The sequence below is a fragment of the Setaria viridis genome, chromosome 3 (genome assembly GCF_005286985.2).
Source record: "Setaria viridis chromosome 3, Setaria_viridis_v4.0, whole genome shotgun sequence".
Lineage (NCBI taxonomy): Eukaryota > Viridiplantae > Streptophyta > Magnoliopsida > Poales > Poaceae > Setaria > Setaria viridis.
The window spans coordinates 8057140-8080225 of record NC_048265.2 but is presented as its reverse complement, the minus strand read 5'-3'; the positions used below and the strand labels follow the sequence as shown (position 1 = coordinate 8080225).

General features: G+C 44.7%; 4 protein-coding genes across 5 annotated transcripts; 3 read left to right on the top strand and 1 right to left on the bottom strand.

Annotated features, from left to right (window-relative positions):
- Nucleotides 1–3408: 3408 nt before the first annotated feature.
- LOC117848324 (uncharacterized) lies at nt 3409–4996 on the top strand. The gene has a single exon (XM_034729675.2). The coding sequence runs from the start codon at nt 3707–3709 to the stop codon at nt 4682–4684; it is 978 nt and encodes a 325-aa protein (XP_034585566.1). The 5' UTR covers nt 3409–3706; the 3' UTR covers nt 4685–4996.
- A 544-nt stretch (nt 4997–5540) lies between these two features.
- LOC117848323 (26S proteasome regulatory subunit RPN13) lies at nt 5541–10227 on the bottom strand. The gene is made up of 14 exons (XM_034729674.2): nt 9951–10227; nt 9217–9275; nt 8145–8237; nt 7973–8032; nt 7686–7724; nt 7516–7590; nt 7353–7419; nt 7202–7277; nt 6756–6874; nt 6647–6670; nt 6478–6569; nt 6319–6396; nt 6169–6223; nt 5541–5911 (listed from the first exon to the last, which is right to left on the bottom strand). The coding sequence occupies exons 1-14, from the start codon at nt 10210–10212 to the stop codon at nt 5778–5780; spliced, it is 1233 nt and encodes a 410-aa protein (XP_034585565.1). The 5' UTR covers nt 10213–10227; the 3' UTR covers nt 5541–5777.
- Nucleotides 10228–10278: 51 nt separating this feature from the next.
- On the top strand, nt 10279–15619 carry LOC117848322 (notchless protein homolog). Of its 2 annotated transcripts, none has more exons than XM_034729672.2 (14): nt 10279–10416; nt 10538–10737; nt 10828–10909; nt 11014–11103; nt 11265–11390; nt 12102–12229; nt 12553–12752; nt 13529–13592; nt 13802–13912; nt 14046–14183; nt 14437–14579; nt 14664–14718; nt 15110–15166; nt 15250–15619. In XM_034729672.2, exons 2-14 carry the CDS (start codon nt 10573–10575, stop codon nt 15331–15333), a joined length of 1443 nt encoding a protein of 480 aa, XP_034585563.1. In that variant the 5' UTR covers nt 10279–10416; nt 10538–10572; the 3' UTR covers nt 15334–15619. The 2 variants fall into 2 exon arrangements, with proteins under 2 accessions (XP_034585563.1, XP_034585564.1); XM_034729673.2 differs by having other exon boundaries at nt 10284–10416; nt 10545–10737.
- Nucleotides 15620–18691: 3072 nt separating this feature from the next.
- LOC117847061 (sm-like protein LSM8) lies at nt 18692–21211 on the top strand. Its single transcript, XM_034728213.2, has 5 exons — nt 18692–18922; nt 19006–19046; nt 19134–19208; nt 20719–20771; nt 20940–21211. Exons 1-5 carry the CDS (start codon nt 18883–18885, stop codon nt 21028–21030), a joined length of 300 nt encoding a protein of 99 aa, XP_034584104.1. The 5' UTR covers nt 18692–18882; the 3' UTR covers nt 21031–21211.
- Nucleotides 21212–23086: the final 1875 nt, after the last annotated feature.

Below are 23086 nucleotides of genomic sequence, written 5' to 3'. Positions count from 1 at the left end.
CCTGTTCTAGAACACCGCACGGTCTTGTAGGAGTGAAAAACTCAGAACAAAAGAGAGCCCACTATGATTCACCCCCTATCAAAAGGTGTCGAATAGGACCTCGACGATCCGCAAACAGTGTTCGAGAATGTTGACTCGAATGGAACCTCTGCGATCCACGTCCACCAAATATCGAGTAAAAAAAAAAACCAAAGGAACGCCTTCAAAATGAAGAGGATATGACGTTGAGATACTATTGTCTCCGATCCGAAGAGATTTGGTTTTTCTTAGAGATCCCAATAAGATGGGAGAAATAGGACACGCAACGCGACAATTCTTCCAACAAGGACGGTGACAAACATATTTTGTTGACCAGAACTTACAAAAAAGCTTCTGCACCTCCGCACTACATCCACGATGACCAAGCAATAACGTGATTGATGATGAAGATCGTTTGTGGCGGCGCAAAAACTGCAAATTAGCCGCCGACAACTAGATCCACAAAGCATGTTGCCCAACCGTCATCCGCCACCTTGCATCGCGAAAAAGTGGATTTTTACTCTCGCATGTTGCAACGCGGTCTATCCCGATGCGCGCGTTTCGAGTGAGGATCCGTGTGGACATGTCTTTACCAAGTATTTCATTTGCATAGCCATTTTATTTTGCATTCTGTACTTTGTACTGCTCGTGTGAATCTATGTAGGTTGAGATACTACTGTTCCCTAGAAAACCCACCAATAAGATGGGAGAAACAGGACACACAACGCGACGAAACGCTGCCAGCAAGGATAACGGCAAACGTATTTCGTTGAGCAGCACTTATTATAAGGTCCGCACCTTAGCAAAAGCGTATTTGGTGACGAAGATCATTTGTGGTGGCGCAACACTGCAAATTAGCCGCCGTTAACTAGATCCATAAGCATGTTGCCCGCCGTTATCTGCCACCATGCGGGCATCAGTGCACGTACATGGCGCCCATCGCTGTACCCCTCGCGAGCCAAGATCTCCCCTAAAATATACATGGATCCAAATCCAGAGAGAGTCAACTCTTGTGTTTTCTACTCCTATTTGCATTGCTCTTGCTTGAGGCCACTATTTCGCTAATGATTTCACAAAAAAAGGAAGCATCATGAATATTTGATTGACCAACATGGCTCGAATTGATAGAGCGAAATTCAACTGTGCAGAGCGAGTGGAGCCGGGGTAGGCGGGCAGCTAGGTTTCTAGTTACAGAGAAGCGCGCCTCAGGTCTCCTCTTTCTTTCCTTTTACATTGCGGAAGGACAGGGAAAGGAAACAAAACCTGAAAACCTCTAGGTACTGGCTGCCTGTACCGATGCTTTGTTGATTAAACAAGGACTAATTGACCTGAGCACCTGGCCTGGGAGCAAACAATACCAAGCACCGAGGGAGAGAGATGGCCATGGCATCGTCATCGCATGCATGATGGTGCTGTGATCAATGGTCCATGGAGAATCCTTTGGGAAGAACAAAGAAACATAAAGAAGGATCAGCGGAAGGGATCGGAGTTCCGTCGTTCCGAGTCCAAGAAGCAAGGACGCGAAACGTGGTGGTTGGGACGGGATGATGGGCAAGAGTGGAGAAAGGCCAAACCAACGGCCGGGGCAACAAGCGAAACCAAAACCAGCCGTGGTTTCCACAGCACGGCCCACAGAGCGCGAGGAGACCGGAGGGGCTGGTGGTCGTTGGCTGGGTTCCCCAGAAACCGGGGCAGCGGCATACCGGGGCGGGGTGGATGGTGGGTGACGCCACTGCTCGCTCCAGGGTTTTGGTTTCCAGAAAACCAGGAGCGGAGCCAACCAGAAGAAACCACCCATCCCGACGGATTGATTCCTGGGCCTCCTGTCTGTCCTGGGTTGGGAAAGGCCGGCGGTCAGTGATGTGATTGGTGGGGAGCCAGAGGAGGATTCCTCCGGTATGATGTGATCCGGCCGTCCTTTTCGCTTTCCCGGCTCCCCCACAAGGTACGTGGCGATCTGCCGCCCCGCCCCCGGATGCTTTGATCCTAGTACGGTTCCATTCCATCAGGACGTACTGTGCTCATGTGCTGTCTCAATTGCCTCTGAACTAAACCCAGACGATGTATTTAATGGGTGTTTGATGCAAGTGGAGGTTCATGAGATGTTCAGATGCTAATTAGAAGGATTAAATATTAGCTAATTATAAAACTAGCTGCAGAACCTCTATAGACGAATTTATTAAGCCTAATTAATTCATCATTAGCAAATGGTTATTGTAGCACCACATTGTCAAATCATGGACTAATTAGACTTAATAGATTCGTCTCGCGAATTAGATTCCATCTGTGCAATTAATTTTGTAATTAGATTATATTTAATACTTCTAATTAGTATCTAAACATCTGATGTGACATGTCATGACGCTGGATCCAAACAGGCCTTTAGTTGAAAAAAATTTCAAAAAAATACTTAGGTCCCGTTTGAATGTTACTAATTAGAGTATTAAATATAGACTAATTACAAAATCTATTTGAGAGACAAATCTATTAAACCTAATTAGTTCATGATTTGACAATGTGGCGCTACAGTAAACATGTGCTAATGATAGATTAATTAGACTTAATAGATTCATCTCGGGAATTAATAGATTAATTAGTTTTATAATTAGCTCATGTTTAGTCCTCCTAATTAGCCTCCGAATATTCGATGTGACTAAAATGACGTGAATTTTAATCCAGACTAAAGATCCAAACACCCCCTTAGTTGCAAAACAAAAACACCCCCTTAGTTGCAAAACAAAAGGTCCTTAAATCCTTTTAAAAATTATTAGAAACATTTTACTGACCCAACTAGTCTATGAGAGTTCGCAAAACAAAATGCCTCAAAAATGTTTCCTCGGACCTAACTAATCTACGAAAAATTTGAAAAATAATTCCGAAAGCCTGTTAGTTCCGCCTATGGATAAACATCAAGGCGCCTCTGGTACCCGTAAGCCGTAACGGCCCATCACACAACCAAAGGGACGCTGGAGTATAATACGTTTCTGCGACAAATAATAATTAGAAAGGTGACGACAAGTTGGGTTTGTTAATTCTGTTTTTTTAGAAACAAGCAAGTGTAGGCACGCACAGTTCCAAAAGAGAAGAACAGTAATCAGCCGTCGGTATCCAAGCTAGTGGTTTCGAAAAAAAAGAAAAAAAGGAAATCCAAGCTAGTGGGGTGGGGGGGGGGGGGGGGGGGGGTTGGCGGGCGTTTAATCATCTGACGTGGCTGCATTGCTTGGGGCGTACACCACGCCACGCCACGCCACGGCGGCAGGCAGCGGGGAGTTGAAAACCGGGCGGGCGGGATCCAAAACCGTGGGACTAGCCGCCCACTGTATTGGCGAGGTGCATGCACCCCTCCGGATGGTTGGGATTAAACAAAGACACCAGCTCATGCGCCCTGCCCACGGAAACCATTCTATAATCCCGTCCATCACAGCAGAATCCTCGGACCAACGCGGCTTCCCTCCCCCGCCCCGTTCCCAGTTTCCGGAAGCAAAACCACTGGCGCCGCGCCGTCCCACTCATCAAACCCACTGCCCCCCGCCTGCCCACGGTCCCTGCCACGGATATATACGTAGATTGCATCCTCTTCCTCCTCCCCTCGATCACCATCCTCCATTGCCAAAGCTCTCGCATCGATCGCCACCCACCACCACATCCAGAAGAAGAAAGAAGAAGAAGCAGAAGCAGAAGCAGTATAATGAGGCTGAGCTGCAACGGGTGCCGGGTGCTCCGGAAGGGGTGCACGGAGGCGTGCACCATCCGGCCGTGCCTGCAGTGGATCAAGGCGCCCGACGCGCAGGCGAACGCCACCGTCTTCCTCGCCAAGTTCTACGGCCGCGCGGGGCTGCTCAACCTCATCGACGCCGCGCCGGGGGACGAGCAGCGGCCCGCCGTCTTCCGCTCTCTGCTCTACGAGGCCTGCGGCCGGATCGTCAACCCCGTCTACGGCTCCGTGGGGCTGCTCTGGTCGGGCAACTGGCACCTCTGCCAGGCCGCCGTCGAGGCCGTCCTCAAGGGCGCGCCCATCGTCCAGATCTCCGCCGAGGACGCCGCCGCCGCCAGCCCCGCGCACCTACACAAGGCCGCCGCCTGCTACGACATCCGACACGTCGCCGCCAAGGCCAAGCCCGCTCCCGCTGCTTCTTCTCCTGCGGCGGGGGCGGCTGATGCTGCGGCGGCGCCAGCCTCGTCGTGTCCTCCGGCGGACGACGCCCAGAGCAGCAAAGCCGGCGGCGGCAGCAGCCTCCTCCACAAGGTCGCCAAGCCCGGCCGCACCCGCTTCAAGCGCGCGTCGTCGTCGTCGTCATCGAAAAGGCAGGCCCACAGCAAGCCGCCTTCCGATACGGAGGACGACGGCCACCATGTCCACCTGACAGCGGACCACGCGCCCCCCAGCCGCGCCTCGTCCGACGACGACACGCACCACCAGGAGGTGTCGGCGGCGTCGCTGGACACCGACGCCTCGCACGTCAGCCAGGCCGAGCAGGCTACGACCGTGGCGGGAGAGGAGGACCAGCACCAAGAGCAGCAGCAGCAGCAGCCGGCCGGCCTCGACCTCACGCTTGGATTCGGATCGTTCGCGCCCTTGGCCGCAGCGCGCCCGCCGACGCCACCCACCGTCGCCGGCTGGAGCGCCGCCGACGAGCCAGGGGTCGTGGGCTTCCGGTTCCTCTAGGCTCTAGCAAGCGGCACCCTCGTCTCTTTGTAGAGGCCGGTGTGTCAGACAGACAGACAGACAGAGATAGCATAGAGGAGGAGCGTTCTAGTTGTTTTTGAATTGGGAACAAACTCAAGTTTTTCCCCCACCCCAATCCATTCCTAGATTTAGGCCAAAAGAGAAGTAAAACTCCTTAATTGTTCAAATTAGGCTTCTTTTCCTTTGTTTTCCTTTCTTGATTGGAACATGACACCGTTTTTCTGTTTTTTTCCCCCTGTGAATGAAGAAGACGAAGAAGCAAATTGAAACAATTCAATTTCATTTCATCAACTCTGACATTTGTAGCAATATGCCAATATATTGCCTAGTGCTGCAGTGGCAGTGCTAGATCGATCGATCGATTGGTAGAGGCCACTGACTCTTGAGTCTCTGACTGACTGATGAATCGTGCACACTGCACCGCATCTGCATTGATTGATACATGCCTTGCCTGATGCCGGAAATGGATGCTGCTCCCCTTTTGTCAGTGCAGCATACATGTAGGGTCACCAAATCCAGCTTTGAGGAAGATCCTTCTCCACTCGTGCTCTGAGCCTCTTTGCATATCATCGTCTGCCCTGTATTCAACAACCATGTCTATAATGGACTAGGGTGTGCTCCAACTCCAAAGCTGGAGGTGGCCTTGGAGCAGCTCCTCATGCTCGCTCGTCTGCTGCTTACAACGGCCACGGCGCCCAGCAACTCATTTCGCAGACAATCTAGGAAGTTATCCCAGCAACTGGAAACATCTCTAGCCCAAATCCCTTGGACGGCGATACAAGCGCCCAGTTTCCTTTCAGATGTAGTATATAAGGAGAGATCGAGAGGCGAGATCAAACATCAAAGCAATAATAATACTCAAATCGTCGGCATAGAAATGGGACATGCCTTTTTACCCCCCAAATAATCATCCTGCTGCCTAGCACTAGTTCACAGGGAGTCCAAAATTCATCTAGATGCTTACTTGTAGTGTGCCAAAGTACACCATGAGCGTTTCATGCAAACACAAGACTTGTCCCACATGACAGGGGAAGAAGATTCGTATTCAGACGCGTACGTGGGTGCTGCTCTATCAGCTCTCGTCCATGGGATCGTTTCCGCCGCCTCGCTTGGGTTCCACATCCTTGTCTCCAGACGCGGAGGAGGATCCTGCTTTCGCAACCGAGTCTTCCAAAGCCTCCAGGAATGAGACCACTGTGAACTTATCTGCCATAATGACACGCAAATAAAGGATCTTCAGATACCAAAAAATTGATGCATATTGCAAAATTCACAAGATAAAGAAATATCATGGATGGTTGACATTTAGCTAATTAGCTCTTGCTGCCTAGACTTTATGCATATAAGTCACTGAGCAAATCTCTTTTACTTTGCAAATAGCAAAATAGCAATATCACAAGCATCCTACATGTAAAAAACAAATCTATAGTTGAGTCTGTGAAGGGGAAACAAAAGGAATTTACATTTACTAGGGTCAACTCCAAATTGAGCAAGATCTATTTGCCCAGTCCGTAGCACCTGTCAGACACAGACAAACATCAAAATCAGCATACCACTGGAAACAAATGACATCACCACATAGCACATGTAAATGGTAAGGGTGAGTAACTAACATGGGTGAATGCATCTAGTTGTTGACGCAAAGGAGGACTTTGGAGAAGCTCAAGGATATCACTGGGGGTCCATGAGCCCTGGAAATGAGCAATTGCCATAAAATTGAGTGCAAGGATTACTTCAACTAAAAGCCAAGGTAGCATCATAACAATACAAACCTCTGGAAGATGTGATGCCAATTGTTCAATGGGCAGGTTCTCAATTAATGGCAAGACCAAATCAGGCTTCAAGATGTCTCCTAGTCCTAGTCCTACAAACACCAACCAAAAAAAATTATAAAAGAATTTGGTCAAAGACAAGAGCGCATCAGTTTACTATGGCACTTACCAGCATCAGGGTCAGCTGCAGCACCTGATATACCAGGAGAATGTAAGTAAATGTTTCGGAGAAGCATATAGAACAGAAGAAATCAAAGGGACTAGTTTTCAGCTGGTACCTGATGGCTGAATTGCACTGAGTATTCTCTGCAGGTCCTCCAAGCGTACAGGTCCAGCAGCAGATGTCACTTCACCAGCCAGATCAGCAGTCATGCTCTGATCAACTAAATTCCCAGCTCTGACAAATAAATGAAGAAAAGGTATAAGAGAAACAAGACGGTAGAACAACATTTATAGATAGCATAGGTAATCTTGGTGCAAATGAGGCAAAAATGAAAACCACATTCTAAGAAAAAACTTAATGTGTTTGTTCACATAACCCCAAAAATATTCATGATGCAAAAACAAGGGCAGTGAAATCAATGGGCAACAATATTCAGCCAGATAACGAAGATGCTAACATTGCTTTTGACACTGCATTGAGCATATATATTAGTACATGCAGTTTCTATTGCCATGTACACACAGGATTGTAGGATGTCAATGCAACAATGGATTTACATACCTGGAAGAGATATCATCATCAGCTGTATCTTCAGACATTTCTGCTTCGATAGGCACTGCAAGATCTGCCTCAGCATCTGCACAGAATACTACGTAAGACCATCGATCAAGAACCAAAATTAGTGCTGAGGCTCCCAACATTCAGAGCATACCTAATGGCCGATTTATGTAGGCGTTAACTTGGATGCAAATCTGGGAGTCCCCATCAGCATTTGGTTCCTGAAAAGATAGAGCAAAATGATAGTCAACCATTGAGAATGTCGAAAGGGTTACAGCTTTCACAAAAGAACTTCTACAGTTCCACACATAACTGACCTGCATCCAGAAGAAAAATTTTCTGTTGTCGTGCTTGAACTTCAAGATGTAAACCCTTCCAGAAGATTCTGACACCTAATGATGTGATGTAGAGTTTATCAATGAAGCATAAAAGTTCAATAGAATGAAATTGGAAAACATTTCAAACTTGGATTAACATTACTCAATACCTTCTCGAAGACAGCCTCATCAGGAAAGACAATTTGATCCTTTGAAAGATGGAATCAAGGACATACAACACTACAGTAATGATCTGGTACGAATAAAAGCAGGGAAAAGTGGAGGCATATCCAAGTTCAAAAATTCAAGTCCACAGAAGGACCATACAAGTCCAAATATTTATGACAGGCATTTTCTGCAAACTAGGATTTCTAGCAAACTGAGAATTTCTTTGAAGTATTCCAATCAACTGAAAATCAGAATAGAGCAAGAAGTGCCTACAAGTGCAAGAGGATACATCTTCAACTATGTTCTGTCCGCGATCAAGCCACTGAAAATGGACTAAGCCTTCTTCACCCTAAAAAGAGGTTTTACAAAGAGCTGTGGTGAAATCCCAAGAAATAAATGATGTAACTAGCTTATTAAGTTTTATTGGCAGTGAGCTTAGTATAAGTTTTGAGTATCCATACCCTACCAACACGGACAAGTCCCTTGCGTGTGTCTGGAACCACTCGTGTCCCCTCAAGAGACATCTTACCCGCACGAAACTCACACATGACATCCTGACAAATACATCAACGAAACACATTAATCTACATAAATTTAACAGCTTATTATGTAACAACAATGCAATGAGATTGAACATTTTAAACACAGAGAGCATTCAGATTTTGACAACTGAAGATTTCAGTGCTCTTTCATTGAAGTAAAACTCTAGGCACTATCCATGAAGAGGAAAAAAATGCAAGACTGAACAAATGCAGATATCAATACCATCCAGCTTACACAACACAAGGCAAACTGTTCTTTTCATTTTCCACATATCCCTGACTAACATTTAACTCAATGTATCCAGTCTGAAATGAAAGCAAACATCACAAGCAATGTATTCACATGTTCAAGTACCCTATGCAGCAGCAGCAGCAGCAGCTGTGGCTTCTAAATTTGCATATAAGTAACGTAAGTTCGGTGTCTGTAACAGGGCCCAAGAGCCCATGTGTGAGCATATACGTACTCCATAGCACATCGATGATGTAGGACAATCTATATATTGTATACCAAAAATAACTACACTAATATAGAACTTGAATGGGTAACAACAGGGTTGCTCTGCTGATAGGAAAGCAATGAACTTGCTACAAATCGCTATTTAATAAATTGTAGCTGATAGGAATGCAAATATAAAGTGAAAATATTGCTGGTATCAGTTCTGTGGAGAGACCATGCTAAAAAACAACTGTTAAGTGGAAATCACCAAAATAAACAGGATACAAAGAACACAAGTGTGATAACAAAAAAACTTATGCATAGAGTTGAGTACTAGGTCACAGAAACAGTCTGCCAACATGCTTGTGCCGAATATAGCATGATAGAGCTGTTGGTTTATAACAAGAATCACAAAGTTGGCACTACAGATAGAGCAAACATACTGAAATCCTTCTGGGTTCAATCTGAAGCCCGTGCTAAATAATCATGACAATAGAGGCAGCATTGGAAAGCCAGTATTTGCAGAAGCACAAAGCGGAAGCATGAGATATTTACCTGTAGAGGTTCACTGCTCTCCATCGACCAAAAAAGGGGATCACCGCAAAGTATACGCTCTACAAGAATGCAAAGGTACAAATGAGTAGAGTCGTCAGCAGTCAACTAGGTCAGGCAAGTTCGAAGTAGCTTATGATTTAAGCTTTAGAACAGCATTTGTTTCCTGCATCACAGCTACGATCAGTGAATGATACGCACAGCAAACTGGGAGTAAATGCTAGTAAAAACCTACACATATCCAATAGAAGCAGTTTAGGTGCATGCGTATGTGTTACCCTTCCCGGAATGCGGAAATAGGCACTTCACTCATACGTTAGATATATGCACTGGTGAAGGGATCTATTGTTTAGATATATACTCATAAGAGAAACGGCTAATGAATCTATTGTTTTTCGCATTATCAATCCCCTGGTAGCCAATCTATCTAAAAAAATCCCCAGCATGTCCACTGTAGAGATATTCAGGGCAATAAAAGCCGGCATTGCTTAGCATTAGCAAGCTTGCGAGTCGGGGCTAGCACACGCACGGGCTCGGTTGTTTAAGCTTGGGGATGACAAATCAGATGCGTTTGCTTCGGTCGCGGCGGAATAAACGCGAAATCTTATCGGGCATAATACGAGATGCCAAACTATTGAACGCAGCATAAAATCCGCAGTAAACTTGGACGGATGGAGCTTCCAACTGAGCGAATTCTCAGTGAAGGGGGAAGAGCCGCTAGGGCTTGCTTCGCTTACCAAGAGCTTCCTGTACCACAAGCCTGGACGGATCAGAAGTCCTCTCCGCAGCAGCCCAGCTCGGTTTTAGCAGAGGGGGAGAGAGAGAGGGGAGGACGACGAGAGGAAGGGAGGCGGCGGCGGCGGCGGTGGCGGCTTGTGGGTTGGGGACTCTCGCCTGTCGCGGTGTCGCCTCGGTCGGCTCTCGGCTGATCCCTGGGGTGGAGTCGGAGAGAAGAAGAAGAAGCCAGCCAGACAGGCCAGCCGGGCTGTACGTTTCCATATGGGCCGGGCCGGATTCCAGCTGGAGACCAATCAACCAGCCCACACGGCCCACCTATACCTCTCGCTTTGTTCGCTTCTTCTTCCGCCGCCGCCGCCGCCAGAGAGTCTCTTTTGTTGGTTTCACCATCATCGGCGAGGGCAAGCAGGCAGCTCGTCTGGTCTCAGGCGGCGCCGCCCTCCTCTTCCCCGCCCTCTACTGCTGGTACTGCAGGAGATCCATCCGCACTTGCATCGATGTCTTCCTTCTTTTCTCTATGCAGCTATCCATTCACTATTCGCGGATTCCTTTGCTTCGCGAGTCTAATCTTTGTTTCCCCGTTCAGCAAACAGGCCTCTTGGTTCAGCTGAATTTCGTGGCATGGACAGCCAAGCCCCTCCTCCCGCTGCCGCTACCGATGCCAACACCAGCGTCATGTGCCAGCTGGTCAGTCCCGAAGGCGACCATCTCGGTGCGGCGCTCTACCTGCCGCAGAACGTCGGCCCCCCGCAGCTCCAGGAGATTGTGAATCACCTCCTCCACAATGTATGCTTATGTTTTGCTCAATACTCCCTCTCCTTTTTACCTCGCTGCCCCGAACTAAGCCATCATACTGCTGTCTGCTGATGTTTTCAGGAGGACAAGCTGCCCTATGCATTTTACATTGGAGATGAAGAGCTCTCTGTCCAGCTGGGCACTTACATGCAGCAAAAGAACGGTGAATGAGACCCCTCAGCAGTTTCTTCACCTTCCCTTTCGTCTTTTGGTCGTTTGTGCTGGCATCTAATTCCTGCTTCCATCTTTTGTTTTCTTCAATTCAAGCCAATGTTGAGGTTACTCTGCGCATAGTATATCAGCCACAAGCACTTTTCCGAATTAGGCCAGTCAACCGTTGTTCTGCTACGATTGCTGGTATGTGTATTCTCTTCATCAGCTTATGCTCTTCTTTTGCTGACAAAAAGGAAAAACAGAAGCCCCCAATAATATGCTTATGCTGTCCAATTAATTCAGTAATCTCCTGTATAGTCTCAAGTTTCCTCGAATGATATATGCATGATCTTCTCTTTCTGCAGGTCACACAGAAGCCGTACTTGCTGTTTCTTTTAGCCCTGATGGAAAATGTTTGGCGAGTGGTTCAGGTGACACCACTGTTCGCTTTTGGGACCTTGATACACAGACTCCATTGTTCACATGCAAAGGTGAATGCTCCGTATCCTATCCTTGCTCGTTGGTGATTTGCTTCCATGTTGCTCATACCTTAGATTGTGGTCCTTGGATAGAATGCCTACAGCCAAGTTGGTCAATTTAATCTTCTCAGTTGCAGAAAAAACCTCCGAAATGCCTTTGGAACTAACCTTTAATATTAGCAGAGTAAATGGACAAAGTGAGTATTAGTATAATATATTCACTGATGGTCTTTTTACACCACTTTGCCTGGACAAACATGTGAATTGGAAGCCTTGAACTACTGAAGGATGGCGGACTCCAGTTTCTTGTAATGACATAACGCTTTTTTCAATCTACAGTCAGTGAAGGTCCAAACCCATTCCCTACAAATGAACACACTCCGTGAGCCATTCCCCACGAATGACAACATTTCTTGTAATAATGGCATAATGTTTTTCCCCCAATCTACAGTGAAGATTCAAACTCATTCTCTAAAACCAACGCACTCCATGAACCATTTTTAAGCTCGTATGGCCTTCTTGATGTTTAAAGTCCATCATATATACATAATTTATGCTGTTACATCCTTAAAGCTTTGGAACTAGTAACGCCTAGCACTATCTGTTGAATTTGTGTTTCTTATGTGCTTTCATTGCCTCTGAGTATAAGTTATGAGATTTTTGGTAGTTACATGTCTGCAAAGTGCATTTTTCCTATGTTGTTGGTGACCCTCCATATTTCAGGACACAAAAATTGGGTTCTCTGCATTTCGTGGTCGCCTGACGGAAAACATCTTGTTAGTGGAAGCAAGACAGGAGAGCTTATATTATGGGACCCAAAAACTGGGAAGCAATTGGGCTCCCCACTTATGGTACAATCATGTGTTATTTTTATCTGTTGACTTCTAGGCCTGATAAACAATGATTCTGTAATTATGCTAGCTTTTCTTTTCTGTATTGTTAGGCTAGATGCCTTGTATGTCTATTGCCTAGCATGAATTTGTATGAACCACTCTTGGACGTAGATGATAACCGAAGATAACTGCTGCAAATTTTATTCTTCCTTAGTAGGTTAAATTTGTATTGGCAGATTAGTGAAGCAAACAAAATGTATTCTTATCATTCTTTGCCTCTTTCAGACATTTCTTTCTTTTTTATGCCCAGTACTCATTTAGTGTGTCCTGTTACAAAATAGGGACACAGGAAATGGATTACTGCTGTATCTTGGGAGCCAGCCCATTTGCAAGCTCCATGCCGCCGCTTTGTAAGTGCAAGCAAGGATGGTGATGCTCGCATCTGGGATATCACCACAAGGAAATGTGTTATTTCCCTTACAGGTCACACTAATTCAGTGACCTGTGTCAAGTGGGGTGGTGATGGTTTGATTTATACAGGGTAAGACTGTTGAATCATCATCAGTCCTTTCCTTTATGGGCAAAAAGATTATGGTTTTGTCCTCTTATATTCTGCACTTGTTCACTTGCTACTGTGAGAAATACGATTGCTCTTCAATGCTTGATATTTACGAACAAATCCAATGATACCATCCCGGTTCAATGCTACATACTAGTGTTGTTGTGCAGAGTGTGAGAAAATAACAATTGGACTTGATGATATACAAAAACTTTGCTTTTGTCTTTTCATCATTACGAACAGATTGCATATTCTCCATAAATTCGTTACAGATTCTTGTCATGGGATTGTTTCTCTTTTCTTATGAATATAAATTGAAGACTGTCTGTGTACCAATTTTCTTGTGTTTTTTCTTTCGAGACTTGTGGAAAAACCAAGTTGATCCTCAGTCAAGAAATCAAGACCGTCTTGTGGTCTAAGATAATTTCCTAGATTTACTATCGTAACTACTGCCGAATGGGTAGCATGTTGAAATTTTCTGTCAACCAGAAAATGAATGGCTCATTCAGTTACATATGTTTCTTTTCTTTTTTTGGTTTCTATGCTCCTTGATACTTTATTTATCTCTGATAGCTATAGTTCCAGATAAAAATCATATATAACCGACCATAAATGCTCCTATTGTTTTTTTGAAACTATATAAATGTTCCTATTGTTATTAAAATGATATGCAATAAGAAAGCTTACTTTATGGATTTCCTTTCTTGAACTTATATTTCTGCGGCTACCGTTCTTAACATAGTTCTTTCGTACTGCAGTTCTGAAGATTGTTTGATCAAAGTATGGGAAACAACTCAGGGAAAGTTGGTTAAAACATTGCAGGTAATGCATCAATCCATTAAATACATGGAAACATATGCTCTGATGCTTATGTGCGGATAGTGCACGTGATTGCTGTTTTGCTTATTTTCAGAGTTTATGTAACCTGTAGTTGACTTAATTGTATCCTTGTATCCTGAAGTCTTATGCCAATATAAATCATTGGTGTTTACTTTTCATTTTCTAAAGGTAATTGTTCTTTACATATTCAGGGTCATGGGCACTGGGTGAATTCGCTTGCCTTGAGCACGGAATATGTTCTCCGAACTGGAGCATATGACCATACTGGCAAGACATACTCAACCGCAGAGGAAATGAAAGAGGTATCTTGATGGGACTTTGCCTGGTGCTCATATTTTCTTTTAGTTTGTTACATATCCTGATAGCAAATTAGTTTTGGCATTATAACCTGTGCAAATGTTTTTTTTCCCTGATCTAGCAACCTTTTATATTTAGGCAGCTCTCGCGAGATACAAGAAGATGAGGGGTAATGCTCCTGAGAGACTAGTTTCTGGTTCTGATGATTTTACGATGTTTCTTTGGGAACCAACGATTAGTAAACAACCTAAAGCTCGCATGACTGGTCATCAGAAGGTATAGTATCTCATCTTATTGTGTACATGCATTCCTTGATATCTGCTGTCTAAGTGTGGATAAATTAAGAAATATTTTTATGTTTATTTTCCCATTAGCTTGACAGTTAACGCTTGTGATGAATCATCTCCAATCTGAATTCGCAGTAGTCTGTAATGATTGTGACTTTGTATCAGTTACTGGACTACTTGGTCATTTTTTGAAGATTGTGTACTGAAACAAACTGTACTTTCATCTGTAATGCTGTTTGCAGCTCGTGAACCATGTGTACTTTTCCCCTGATGGGCAATGGTTGGCAAGTGCCTCCTTTGATAAATCCGTCAAGTTGTGGAACGGTATCACGGGAAAGTTTGTTGCAGCTTTCAGAGGGCATGTTGCAGATGTCTACCAGATCAGGTGAGTTTTTTTTGTTTCTAATAAAAAGGAAAGAATTTTCCAGCTTTCAGTTATTTCATGCTTGACAAAATTATTTCCCCGCAGCTGGTCTGCTGACAGTAGGCTTCTGCTAAGTGGAAGCAAGGATTCCACCCTAAAGGTACCTATATATACTCTTCCACTTTAGCTTAATTTTTCATCTTTGATTGGCACCAACTTTTTGTTCACTTCTGTGTGTATTGTATTTTCAATTGCTTTATATAGCTTTAAATGCATTTCATGGTGTCATTATCTTGCTTGGGCCGTAATGGAGAACTATTACATCAAACGTGAATATTAGCTGGACTTGGCAAGCCATTGGATCGCATACTTCATGTGGCATACCTTGAGCGCAGCTATATGCCTCATTACTGAAAAATCCTTGCATGGTGTCCCCACACGCTTGCCACGCATGACGCATACTTGTCTGTTAGAACTGTAAATGGAGGACATATCTCTTGTTCTGTGAGTATCTCTTTCATGCTGGTGCGTCCTGTGTGTGTCCGATTCAGGTTTGGGATATTCGAACGCACAAGTTGAAACAAGACCTACCAGGCCACGCGGATGAGGTATCTCCTTGAGTTCGTTGGTTTATATTATACTGTCATAAAGAGAAAAGAGCTGAGATGATGATGCATGTGAACATTTTAAGGTGTACGCCGTGGATTGGAGCCCTGACGGTGAAAAGGTGGCGTCTGGTGGGAAGGATCGGGTCCTCAAGCTTTGGATGAACTGACGGAGCAAGCTGCTATGGGTTGAAGTCTGCATACGCGATAAATACCAAAGGAATGATGGAGCTCCTGTAACAAAAGCAATTTTGGTGACGGCATTGAGGAATCTTGTACCGTGGATGATAATGTTTGGCGAATTAATGTAGTGGGGATTTCAAGCTATTTCTGTTTAGGTAGCTGCGGCTGGAGTTGGTATCGACACATCCTCCGTCCATATAAAAACCTTCAATGGATTTGTACAAGCACCGGATCATTGCATGAATAGGCATCGCTAAACGTGCCTATGCTCGATGGATGCGTGACCTGAGCGGGCCGCTCTTCTCATCGTGCCTCGTTGTCACGACTACGACTACAAGGTCGCTCCTGGCAGATGCATCCCGTTCAGCGTCGCAGTGGCAGTGCGGCCACCGTCGTCGTCGAATTCCAAATCTTCCCATTGTTCCACCGACTGTGGCCCATGGTTGGCACAATTGGGCCAGAAAACCAGCCCAGTCCATCTTATATCTCAGCCTCTCTGCTGCCAAATCCGGTCCAATTCCGTCGCGACGACGACTCGTCTCCTCCGACGCAGCGCCGCCGACTCCGCCTCCGCCCCCTCCTTATCCCCCTTCAGTTCACCCCTCCCCCTCACGCAGCGAGTCATCCGCGGCGGCGGCGGCGGCTAACAGATCAAGGTGCGTCCTTCCAACCTTATACTCCAGGGTATGCTGATGTGATGTCTCGGCTGATGCTTTCCAATGTTGGGCACTCTGATAGTGTAAGCCACCATGGTCAGTTTTACTACATCATGACCGAACCCTATACTCCAGCCTCTCAAGTTTGCAGTGAAGCTTTACTTTCGTTAGTGTTACCCATGCTTCCGTAAGACTTTTGTTTCCAGAAGAGAACTAGTTTCAGGATTTTCAGCGATACACTTGGAACCGAAAATAGGTTGCTGTCTGTTGGATCGCACGGTCCTAGGCTTAATTTGATACTCTGTGCTTGTCTGGCTAAGATTAGCTAGACTGTAGCTTGGTTTCTTTTGAACATGATCTAGTTAACTGTTTAGCTGTTTAGCTTGCTCCAAATGTAACTGGATGTAACTGCGTAGCTCAATTAACTCCTTTAAATCTGGGGGTCTGGACATCGATCTGCACATAATTCATAGAATTATATATACTTGATCCTAGTACTTTAATTTCTGTTTGGCCATGGATATCTTCGTTTAGGAAGAGAATAGTGTAGAGACAATTTACAGTTTTGGTTCCATGTATGTGCAGTATTCTTTACGGGATAGGAACTGATATCAGACTGTTTTTTCTTTTTCAGGATACATCACACCATACTTTGAAGATTTGCATTGTGCCGACGAAGAAAGGCACATGTTGACTGGAATCATGGTTGCACTTTCGGCATCCACTTCTCCAGAAGTGACATTGAAGCTAGACAGCACCATACCCCGTTGTTTTCAGCGTGTGATGGCCGCGGTGGCGTCTTCTTCACTGAGAATAGGGCAAAATAACAGGAACCAAAAGGCGAGCCGTGCTGCTCAGTGGTTTGCGTTTGTCTTCGTGCCGTCTGCTTTCATTGTCACCGCAGCAGGTTTGGCGTGCATCATGTATAACAAACCCCGCCTGGGGTTCCGGTTATCATGTTATGGGGTGTCTACATGGCAGTGGTCGAGTCGGCAATGTGGCACGTAACCCTCTTCTTGCCCCGTGCACCCTTGGCCGCGTGGGAAGCTCTCCACGATGTCGGTTTTGAGAAGATTGGCGTTGCTGTCAGTCTAACCTGTGGCCCCGTTTTGTTATTTGACCAGGCAAGACCCATCGTCTGGTCTAGCCTTGTCTGCCTTCTGATTGCTGTTATCGTTGCCTTCTGGGTCTGCCTTGTTCGGGCGTATGGCAAGAGTTAGTCTAGCTAGCTAGCGGCTTATTGGATGCGGTTTGTAGTAGAATAATAATGGGCCTTTTGGCGCTTCTTCCTGTAATAAGGTTGGTGCCACTAACGGCTCTATTTTGTCACCTGCTGAGGGCAAGATCCAGGTTTTAGGACCAAAGAATAAACACAGTGCTCAGTTTCAGATGAAGAAGACGGTGGAGGTGCAAATATATCCATGCAATCTAATTGTTTACCCTTCTCCCGTTTTATAGGTCACCTACAAAGTGTACAACTGTACATACAAAAGAAAACCCCAGCCCTTGCAAGGAGGAAACTGCAGGGCTGAAAACGTCAGGGAAATCTTCTATAGTTATCATTAGCTTACTGTCTCCAAAGTAGCTCTTAGCTGGATATAACTATTTCCTTCTAGCACAAGTCCACCATATACTACGTCTTTTGGATACATTTCCGCACACCGAGATGACCACGAATTGCAGTTTTGCTGCTTGACAGAATCCTGGATAATTGTTGAAACACGTTATATTGTTGTTGAACTGAATAAAACGGTTGCGCTCTGCCAAATCAACATATTGAGCAGTTGAAAGTTTCTGTAGGAAATCTGTTTATTTCTTGCGATTGTATCCTTGCAATCTGCAAACATGTTGCCAGCTGCCAATTGGTTTCTGCTTCTATTTAACTATTGTTGTTTCTCAGCTGCAACTTGTTTCCGCATGCAGTATAGTGGGCTGTTGCAAGCAGCTAATGGACAAATACTGCAAACATTGGCAATGTGCCTTTTGCAGTAATGGCTAATCTTGGGTTGATGTACTTTGGAATGGTGACGTTGATTGTTGGCATGGTAATTTTGTACTCAGGTCTTGTTTGTTTTGTAGAGCTTCCAAAGCTGATTCAGAAGTGATTTTCTACTGATTCTGTGAAGTGATTCTCTGAAATGAGAGGTTGGAAGCTGAAAAAGGTAGCTTCTACTGATTCTGTTAAATGATTCTCCATTCTGATTTTAAAAATTTATCATAGAGAATCATTTTCAGCCATATAATCACTTCTTTCAGAGAATTAGCTCCAATAAAAAATCAGAATCAAATGAAGTTCTCCCAAACATGCCATTTAAGACCTTAAGCTGCAACTTGTTACATTCAAGCAGCAGCAACTTGTTCCCACATGCAAGCAGCAGTGCCACTACGTATCTTAGCAGCCGGGAACGTGGAACGTTTCCCGTTCTGGCAATAACAACAATTTAGCGTAAAAACCTTTAAAAATTACGTACCACATTCCTCGTTCCACGTTCCCATTCCTGTCGTTCCGGGAACGGTTGCTAAGCTACGTGCACGTCTGAATGTCTCAGCAGCATGGTAATTGCCGGAGGAACATGGCCCATTAGTTAGTAGCTGTTTCAACCCATAACAGCCCAGCCCAGCTGATAGGGCCGGCCGAATCGGTGGGGTAGACAAAGCCGCAGCCCACCGCCGCCGAAAACATGGGGGAATACAAAAATCGAAAAGAAAGAGAGAGAGAGAGAAAAAGAAAGGAGAAGGGGCTAGGGTTTTGGCGTCCGAAATCGCAGCCATCGACGCCGCCGCATCCAACTCCGGCGAGGGAGAGGATTCAGGCCTGAGGCAGTAGTAGTAGGCGGCGGCGGCGGCGGCGGCCCCTAATCTCCTTCCTCGGTAGCGCAGATGGCGTCCGGAGGCCCGGCGCTCGAGTCTCTCGTCAACCGTGAGTATCCCTAAGCGGCCTACCATGATTTCTTCCTTCCCGATCCTCTCTTTGTCACTGATGTTCTTCTCCTGCTCCTGCAGAGGTCATCTCCGTCATCACCAACGATGGCCGCAACATCGTGGTAAGCAAGCGAGCCCCCAATTACCTCCCGTCTCACGCTGCCGTGCCATGTGGTGCTTGCAGTAGCTAATTCTTCTTCTTGCTGCAGGGCACGCTCAGAGGATTTGACCAGGCCACCAACATTATCCTCGACGAGTCCCACGAGAGGGTCTATTCGACAAAGGTTAGGGCTACCTTGCCTGCCCAATCAATTCTGACCTAATTTATTCTAGGGACGCACTCATATTAAATCAGATGTTCTTTGTAAAATTGAAACCCAATGCTATGCAATGCACAGCTTGTAGCAAACCCACACGTTATTCTATACCAGAATGCCCGGTTTAAACGGTTGTTCCAACAGTTCCAAGTACTGCCAACTCAGAAGGTTCCCTGAGCTGAATGATAACCTCCTGCCCTCTCATAGCATGATAAGTTATGCTGTGCTTCTTGAACTTATAAAATCGTTGCCTCAAAATCCTTTGATTATTCTAAATCAGTAAGAATTGAGGTTCTGGTTAGAGCAACTTTGAAGTTTTCACTGGCGCTGATTAGAGCTAGCCATTCAGCCAATTTTTAACTCCCTTGCAGTCTATGTCACACTGATGCTCTGCTTTGAAGTGCTCTGTTCTACTGCATTTGCTGTAAGAATTGAACTCTTTGTGAGGATAGGCTTACAAATATGGCTGGTTCAGTACATATTGTACTCAACAAAATTTATCTTTTGCTAGGTCTTGAAATGCTTTCTTTGGCTTCCTTTTTTTTGTCCCTACTTTGCGATCTAGGACGCATCCACCCTTTAATGGCTTGGGATTGATCTCATGGCACCATTCTTGTGCATCTCTGCAAACTCATCATGCCACATCTAGTTCTCTTTCATGGTACTGTGAACTGGTTTATTTCATGATGCTTGAGAATTTGCTCCAAAAAAAGTGAGACGATTTTGTTACCTTATTAAGGTTGGAGATTGATTTCCTGCAGAATGAGTTACATTGATCCATGGATTATCCGGTGTCTGAATAATTGGTCTATGATATGCTGATGAATTTCGTGTGCTGGCATCTTAGTTTCAAGGATTGGTTGAACTGTTCTCGTCAAACATTATATAGTGCTAAGTGTGTTTAACATGATTACTAATGATACCTTATACCCACTGATGAGTTGATGAATTATTCTGTGCATGTTCAAGTTTCAAGTAATTTCCCTCAACGTTCCTGAAGATATCTTGTCATCAAACTATTCTACTGCTATATGTCTGTTACTATATCAAAATTTTGGTTCATTGGACGCCCATTCTATTTTTCTTTGGTTGCACAGTGACCCTCATGTTTGGAGTAGTTCCCCTCGCCCCCTGAAGTTCTGGACAATTCACTCTTAGAAATGGTCGGTTCAACACATTTATGCCTTTAGAAGTCTAATTTGAAATGCCTAAAACAATTGTAGTAAGGGTCTATGAGCTGTTGATACCTGATGGTTCTCTCTTAGATTGTGATAGTGCCTTGACCAATTATCTTGTATTATTATTGATCGATTGCATAACTGTTGAAATTGAACATTAAGTAGTGGCCCAATTCTTCCCGTGTACTTGCATACTGCATGTGCCTCTCTCATTATTCCCTATAGTTTCTGCTGTGCATGAGAATTTAGCAGCATATTTGAATGTTTTAGCCTCATGAGAAATGTTATTGTACTTGCAGGAGGGAGTCCAGCAACTTGTTCTTGGTTTGTACATTATCAGGGGTGACAACATGTAAGCTATTTCCTCCTTGTCCTTTGAGGTTCTTGGTTTTTTCGTCAATAACTGTTTAGTACTGCATGCACTTGCTTTGAGATTTATTAGCTAGCATGTACCAAACTGAAGCTGAACTTTGAGCGTTTGCCCCATTCTTGATCACTCGACCTCTTGCGATGTATGCAGAAGCGTTGTGGGTGAGGTGGATGAAGACCTGGATGCAAGGTTGGATCTGTCGAAGCTACGAGCGCACCCACTGAAGCCAGTCATCCACTGACCGCTGCTGCGAGATCAGACACACTTGTTTTGTGGGTAGTCTGAGGACCGGATAGATGAGTCGGTATTCTGATTGTTGAATGCAGGATGTAAGCACCATCATCGAGGGGGACGGGACTACTGAGTAATATGAACATTGTATCTTGCTTATTGTTGTGAATCAATGAGTGTGTGTTGGCACAGTTGACTAGGTGCTTGTTCTGAAGATTGCAAGGCGAGATGCTGCCTGGATCCCGTGGCCGTGTCCACGGATGGATGGCACAAGCATATATCTATATTCTGAGAGAGAAAGAGAAGCAATGCAACGCAAGATTGCAAGGGGAGGCGACTCAGCGGAACTGAACGAATCAAGTGACTGTACACAGCGTATATACAATCAATCTGCTTGATTGAGCCCAAAATTGGAAGGGAAAAGAAAGAAAAAAAGAAAAAATAAGTAATGGAGGAACGAGCGAGGATACTCATCGTCCTTAAGCAAAATAAAGCGATTGCAACTCCAGCTTTAGGTACTCTGGCTCATTAAAAAACAGCTCTGCTTCTAGCCCGAAAAAGTAGTTTTTTCTGACTCTGACTTATCTTGTAGGAAAACGTTTAGCAAAACGGTTTCTTCTAGCATTTTAGAATGTATAGAAGAAGTTAATTGTTCATTGTACCCTTGCATATGTGTTTTGCTTGGAGATATGAGTTTTATGTGTTGCCTCTATTAATAATGTGATTTGTGTGAAATAAAAACATAATAAATATAAAATATAGGTAAGCGTGGTCGTTACAAAGTGTTGTTAACAAAATAATACATTTAGGGGATACATCTTCAGGGATACACATAGCATCCAACCATACAGACAACAATACAATATCAGATGATCTAGAAAGAAATATTGGCCTTGCAATGTCATCATGGAATCTATCCATGCTTCAATCATTAGAATGTCGAGTTGAACTATATGAAGCACTCTGAGGAGGAGGATGTGCTACATATCTCTCAGGTATAACAGGCACGTAATCAGGATTCGGATCGCACTTCCGAAAATGTTTATCTAGTGCATGATTCTCATAAATGTCACTTCTTCTGGCTCACTATCATCATCATCGACTGCATCATCATCATCATCATCATCATCATCATCAGGGACTGGTGAATCCTCACGATTCAGGTTTGCTTCAGATGGTAGTACACCACTAGAGGCACACCAATGGTCATCACCAGTGTTGCAAAGATCTTCAAACATAACCCCCAGCTGGTCCTCATTTTGAAAGCCTTATTCTTAAATCTATTAGCTCCCTTTATAGCCTGCATAGAAATAAAAGAATGGTTTATCACATAACCATCATAAGCTATTAGTGGCTGAAAAAGAGGCAAAAAAATGCACCGGTAATGTTGCACAAACCTTTGCTGTCTTCTTCCACCAAGCCTCTGACATAACAATATTTGTATGAGTTGCATCCCATCCAATACCTGTCTTCTTGTTGGTCAATTTCTTCCATATACCATAATCAGTTTCAACCTATCCCATTTATTTTTAATTGTTTTCTACTGTACTCAATCCTAGTAACTTTTCCATTACATTCTTATACCCAGCCTTATTTACGATTTCCTATAAGTACTTCGGCTGCAAAAGCTCGCACACTATTCGGGTATTCTCATCACACCAATCGGCAGTGTTGTTGGCAAAAAAAAGTCAATTTGTTATAAACAAAATAGCAAGTATGTTTCTCTAATTTTACCATAAACATCTATGCTCATCAATTTCATACAAAAATTTCTATCTTCTCCTAACACAAGGCATTCTCCATAAGCAAGGCATTATGGAACGTGTATTAGGAAGAGTAGCATTTGTCACTTGGAATCAGTGAGATCGACATCAACATCAGCAGGGACAGCACGCTCCGGTGGCCTCGGCGCACGGCCAGCTCTCCCACCTCAGCCACCACGATGGCGACTTGCATTGGTCACAATGGGCACTTCCTCTTCGATTCCGGTCATCTCAAGATTCATTGACGTCGACCCTCTGGTGCCGCTGGCCTTTGAACCAAGCCAATCAGGCCTGAGAGCCTCC